This window comes from Pithys albifrons, chromosome 30, assembly GCF_047495875.1.
Source record: "Pithys albifrons albifrons isolate INPA30051 chromosome 30, PitAlb_v1, whole genome shotgun sequence".
NCBI classification, from domain to species: Eukaryota; Metazoa; Chordata; class Aves; order Passeriformes; family Thamnophilidae; genus Pithys; species Pithys albifrons.
This window is the reverse complement of record NC_092487.1, coordinates 811,557-817,878: the sequence shown is the minus strand read 5'-3', so window position 1 is coordinate 817,878 and position 6,322 is coordinate 811,557. Positions and strand designations below refer to the sequence as shown.

The following is a 6,322-nucleotide window of genomic DNA, read 5'->3' as shown; positions in this document are numbered from 1 at the left end:
TTCCATGAATTCCTTCCCTTATTCCAATGAATTAATTCCCTTATTTCAATGAGTTCATTCCCTTCCAAATCATGGAATGAGGAATTAACTCCCAGGGAATCTCATCCCATTGAGTGACCACAGCGAGTCAGAGCCTTTTATGTGTGGAAAATCCACTTTTATGTGTGGAAAACCAGGAATGAGGACACTCAGTGAGCTCGTGGAGTGACAATTCCCACCATGGAGTGACAATTCCAGCCCATGGACTGAGAATTCCCACCCATGGAGTGAGAATTCCCACCCATGGAGTGACAATTCCATCCCATGGAGTGACAATTCCAGCCCATGGAGTGACAATTCCAGTCCATGGACTGACAATTCCAGCCCATGGAGTGACAATTCCAGCCCATGGACTGAATTCCAGCCCATGGACTGACAATTCCAGCCCATGGAGTGACAATTCCCACCCATGGACTGAATTCCAGCCTATGGACTGACAATTCCAGCCCATGGAGTGACAGTTCCCACCCATGGATTGACAATTCCCACCCATGGATTGACAATTCCAGCCCATGGAGTGACAATTCCAGCCCATGGACTGACAATTCCCACCCATGGACCAACAATTCCAGCCCATGGAGTGACAATTCCCACCCATGGAGTGACAATTCCAGTCCATGGAGTGACAATTCCCACCATGGAGTGACAATTCCAGCCCATGGAGTGACAATTCCAGCCCATGGAGTGACAATTCCCACCATGGAGTGACAATTCCCACCCATGGACTGACAATTCCAGCCTATGGACCAACAATTCCAGCCCATGGAGTGACAATTCCAGCCCATCCACCTCTCTCCCATTTTCCTTCTGACCCATTTTTTTGGAGCTTCTCCCTTTGGAATTTCTGAGGGATCTTTTGAAGGACCAGGAGAACATCTTTGCCACCAACCCCCGGGGCATTCCCTGCCTGGTGGATCCTCTCCAAGGGCTGCTCCGAGTGGAATTTGGGTCTGAATCACCTGGAAAAGCATGTGAAGAATTCCAGGGTGTGGCTTTCAGGGCTGTGCTTGGACCTGCTCCGTGGAAAGAATTTACTTTGGAGCTCCAGGAACAGTCACAGCCTGGCAGGGAGGAGGAAAAGGTGGAAAAAACTCAGGATGTGTTTGGGACAACAAGGATTTCACCTCCAGAATGTGTTGTCGTTGTCCCCAAATTTGGATTTGGGTTTAAAAGAGTTTTTTTGGAGTCTCTTCCCTTCCTGAGGATTTCCCAAATCACTTTAATTACTGAATTATCTCTTAATTTTTGCCTTATTTAATGGAATTCTGGATAAATTAAGGGCCATTTCTGAGTCCTTCAGGCTGGACTTTCCTCAGGAGCTCTGAGTGTGGTGGGACTTGTCACTGTCCCCAAATTTGGATTTGGGTTTCAAAGAGGATTTTTGGAGTCTCTTCCCTTCCTGAGGAATTCCCAAAGCACTTTAATTACTGAATTATCTCTTAAATTTTGCCACTTTTAATGGAATTATGGATAAATTAGGGACTATTTCTGAGTCCCTCAGGCTGGACTTTCATCAGGAGCTCTGAGTGTGGTGGGACTTGTCACTGTCCCCAAATTTGGATTTGGAATTCAAAGAGGATTTTTAGAGTCTCCTCCCCTTCCTGAGGATTTCCCAAACCACTGTTTAATTTCTGAATTTTCTCTCTTGAATTTTGCCACCTTTAATGGAATTCTGGATAAATTAAGGGACTATTTCTGAGTCCTTCAGGCTGGACTTCCATCAGGAGCTCTGAGTGTGGTGGGAGATGTCCCTGCCCCAAATTTGGATTTGGATTTCAAACAGAATTTTTGGAGTCTCTTCCCTTCCCGAGGATTTCCCAAAGCACTTTAATTTCTGAATTATCTCTTAAATTTTACCACCTTTAATGGAATTATGGATAAATTAAGGGCCATTTCTGAGTCCTTCAGGCTGGACTTTCCTCAGGAGCTCTGAGTGTGGTGGGAGATGTCCCTGCCCCAAATTTGGATTTGGATTTAAAAGAGTTTTTTTTGGAGTCTCTTCCCTTCCTGAAGATTTCCCAAATCACTGTTTAATTACTGAATTTTCTATTAAATGGAATTCTGGATAAATTAAGGGGCTATTTCTGAGTCCCTCAGGCTGGACTTCCATCAGGAGCTCTGAGTGTGGTGGGAGATGTCACTGTCCCCAAATTTGGATTTGGATTTAAAAGAGGATTTTTGGAGCCTCTTTCTTTATTGAGGATTTCCCAAATCACTTTAATTACTGAATTATCTCTTAAATTTTTCCACCTTTAATGGAATTCTGGATAAATTAGGGACTATTTCTGAGTCCTTCAGGCTGGACTTTGATCTGGAGCTCTGAGTGTGGTGGGAGATGTCCCTGCCCCTGGTGGAATAAGAGAATCTTTAATTTCCTTTCCAAATTAAACCATTCTCTGATTCTGTGACTCTTCCAATGACTCCTTCCCTCTGTGCAGGTCACACTTCTTGGGCTTTGGTGTCTTTGGTCAAGACACCAAAGCTTTTAAAAGGTCTTTGGTGTCATTTAAAAGGTCTTTGGTGTCTTTCAAAAGGTCTTTGGTATCTTTGGTCAAGATTCCAAAGCTTTTAAAAGGTCTTTGTTGTTCTTTTAGAAGGTCTTTTGTGTCTTTTAAAAGGTCTTTGGTTAAGACACCAAACCTTTTAAAAGGTCTTTGGTGTCTTTTGAAAGGTCTTTGGTATCTTTGGTCAAGACTCCAAAGCTTTTAAAAGGTCTTTGGTGTCATTTAAAAGGTTTTTGGTGTCTCTTAAAAGGTCTTTGGTGTCTTTCAAGACACCAAACCTTCTAAAAGGTCTTTGGTCTCTTTTAAAGGATCTTTGGTGTCTTTGGTCGAGACATCAAACCTTTTAAATGTCTTTGGTGTCTTTTAAGAGGTCTTTGGTCAAGACACCAAACCTTTTAGAAGGTCTTTGGTGTCATTTAAAAGGTCTTTGGTGTCTTTCAAGGCACTAAACCTTCTAAAAGGTCTTTGATGTCTTTTAAAAAGCCTTTGGTCAAGACACCAAAGCTTTTAAAAGGTCTTTGTTGTCTCTTAAAAGGTCTTTGGTGTCTTTTAAGAGGTTTGGTGTCTTTGGTTGAGACTCCAAAGCTCTTAAAAGGTCTTTGGTGTCTCTTAAAAGTTCTTTGGTGTCTTTGGTCAAGATACCAAACCTTCTAAAAAGGTCTTTGGTGTCATTTAAAAGGTCTTTGGTGTCTTTGGTCAAAGCACCAAACTTTTTAAAAGGTCTTTGGTGTCTTTTAAAGGGTCTTTGGTATCTTTGGTCAAGACTCCAAAGCTTTTAAAAGGTCTTTGGTGTCTTTTAAAAGGTCTTTGGTGTCTTTTTAAAGGTCTTTGGTGTCTTTTAAAAGGTCTTTGGTCAAGATACCAAAACTTTTAGAAGGTCTTCGGTGTCATTTAAAAGGTCTTTGGTGTCTTTCAAGGTGCCAAACCTTCTAAAAGGTCTTTGGTGTCTTTTAAAGGTCTTTGGTGTCCTTGGTTGAGACACCAAACATTTTAAAAGGTCTTTGATGTCTTTTAAAAGGTCTTTGGTCAAGACATCAAACCTTTTAGAAGGTCTTTGGTGTCTTTTAAACGGTCTTTGGTTAAGACACCAAACCTTCTAAAAAGTCTTTGGTGTCATTTAAAAGGTCTTTGGTGTCTTTGGTTGAGACACCAAACCTTTTAAAAGGCCTTTGGTGTTTTTTAAAAGGTCTTTGGTCAAGATACCAAAACTTTTGGAAGGTCTTTGGTGTCATTTAAAAGGTCTTTGGTGTCTTTCAAGGCACTAAACCTTCTAAAAGGTCTTTGGTGTCTTTTAAAAAGCCTTTGGTCAAGACACCAAACCTTCTAAAAGGTCTTTGGTGTCTTTTAAAGGTCTTTGGTGTCTTTGGTTGAGACACCAAAGCTTTTAAAAGGCCTTTGGTGTTTTTTAAAAGGTCTCTGGTGCCTTTTAAAAGATCTTTGGTGTGTCTTAAAAGGTCTTTGATGTCTTTGAAAGGTCTTTGGCGTCTTTGGTCAAAGCACCAAACTTTTTAAAAGGTCTTTGGTGTCTTTGGTCAAGACTCCAAAGTTTTTAAAAGGTCTTTGGTGTCTTTGGTCAAGACTCCAAAGTTTTTAAAAGGTCTTTGGTGTCTTTTAAAGGGTCTTTGGTGTCTTTGTCAAAGCACCAAACTTTTTAAAAGGTCTTTGGTGTCTTTTAAGAGGTCTTTGGTCAAGATACCAAACCTTTTAAAAGGTCTTTGGTGTCTTTTAAAAGGTCTTTGGTCAAGACACCAAACCTTCTAAAAAGTCTTTGGTGTCTTTTGAAAGGTCTTTGGTGTCTTTCAAGGCACCAAACCTTCTAAAAGGTCTTTGGTGTCTTTTAAAGGGTCTTTGGTGTCTTTGGTCAAGACTCCAAAGCTTTTAAAAGGTCTTTGGTGTCTTTTAAAAGGTCTTTGGTGTCTCTTAAAAGGTCTTTGGTCAAGACACCACAAACTAGGTGTCCAAGGGGATGAGATAACTCTGCCAAGTCCTGTTTCCCCCTGGATTTGAGGCTGACCCAAGTGTTGGGTCAAAAGAAACCAACAGAGAACACCAAGGAGTTCAAAATTAATTAAATTAAGAAATTAAGTGAATGCTTCAAATGAACCAAATGCTCCAAATGAAGTAAAGGCTCCAAATTAAAAAATTGCTCCAAATGAAGCAAATGCTCCAAAATGAAGTAAAGGCTCCAAATTAACCAAATGCTCCAAATGAAGCAAATGCTCCAAATTAAGTGAATGCTCCAAATTAACCAAATGCTCCAAATGAAGCAAATGCCCCAAATTAAGCAAATGCTCCAAATTAAGTGAATGCTCCAAATGAAGCAAAGGCTCCAAATTAAGCAAAAGCTCCAAATGAAGCAAATGCTCCAAATGAAGCAAATGCTCCAAATTAACCAAATGCTCCAAATGAAGCAAATGCTCCAAATTAAAAAATTGCTCCAAATGAAGCAAATGCTCCAAATGAAGCAAAGGCTTCAAATTAACCAAATGCTCCAAATTAACCAAATGGTCCAAATGAAGTGAATGCTCCAAATGAAGCAAATGCTTCAAATTAAGCAAATGCTCCAAATGAAGCAAATGCCCCAAATTAAGTGAATGCTCCAAATTAAGTGAATGCCCCAAATTAAGTGAATGCTCCAAATTAAGTGAATGCTCCAAATTAAGTGAATGCTCCAAATTAAGTGAATGCTCCAAATGAAGCAAAGGCTCCAAATGAACCAAATGCTCCAAATGAAGCAAATGCTCCAAATGAAGCAAATGCTCCAAATGAAGCAAAGGCTCCAAATGAACCAAATGCTCCAAATGAAGCAAAGGCTCCAAATGAAGCAAATGCTCCAAATGAAGTAAATGCTCCAAATTAAGTGAATGCTCCAAATTAAGTGAATGCTCCAAATGAAGCAAAGGCTCCAAATGAACCAAATGCTCCAAATGGCCCAGACAGGCCTAAGGTTTAACAGAGAAAGGCAAATGAAGAGATGAATAAACATAACCCAGGAGTTTGCAGGGTCATTGCTGACACATTTTATTGTGATTTGTGACTAATTGGAGGGCAGAGGAAGGAAAGGGAGAAGGAGGAGGGACAGCATTGAATGTCCCACACCCCCAGAGGAGGAGGAGGAGGAAGAGGAGGAGGAGGAACAGCAGGATGGGGGTCACAAAGACACTTCCCACCCAGCAGAGACCTCAGGGCACTTCCCAAGCACCAAAGGCAGGAGGAGGAGAAGAGATCCCCAGTTTCTAAGCTAAGGAGGGGTGATGTCCATGTCCATATCCACGTCCAGGAGCCGGGAGATCAGCGGGCAGTGCCAGGAGGGCTCAGTTGCCACCACAGCAACCACCACAGCAGCCCCTGCTGTTGTTGCTGATGGTGTAGCAGCAGGACATGGGCATGCAGCAGGTCTGGGTGGGCACACAGCAGGGGCTGCAGCACTGCATGGGAGAGCAGCACATGGGGGTCTTGCAGCTCTTGGGGCTGCTGACGCAGGTCACAGAGTAGTTGTTGCCACCACAGCAGCCACTACAGCACCCAATGGGCATCTTGGGGAGGGTTTGGAGTGGAGGCAAAGCTGGGAAATAAAAAAGAGACCAAAAAACCCTCAGTTTGGTGAAATTTCTAATTCTGCTTTGCAAAATGTTTGAACAGCATGAAGAGTTGGAGTCATAGAATCATAAAATGCTAGAATTGGTTGGGTTGGAAAAGACCTCTGAGATCATCAAGTCCAAGCCTTGATCCAACTCCACTGTGATCACCAGCCCAGGGGTTGGATCAAGACGTGGTGG

General features: G+C 42.1%; 1 protein-coding gene across 1 annotated transcript; it reads right to left on the bottom strand.

Annotated features, from left to right (window-relative positions):
* Positions 1 to 5,857: 5,857 nt before the first annotated feature.
* On the bottom strand, positions 5,858 to 6,079 carry LOC139683855 (keratin-associated protein 5-6-like). Its single transcript, XM_071579353.1, has one exon. It carries the CDS (start codon positions 6,077 to 6,079, stop codon positions 5,858 to 5,860), a length of 222 nt encoding a protein of 73 aa, XP_071435454.1.
* Between the last annotated feature and the right edge of the window lie 243 nt (positions 6,080 to 6,322).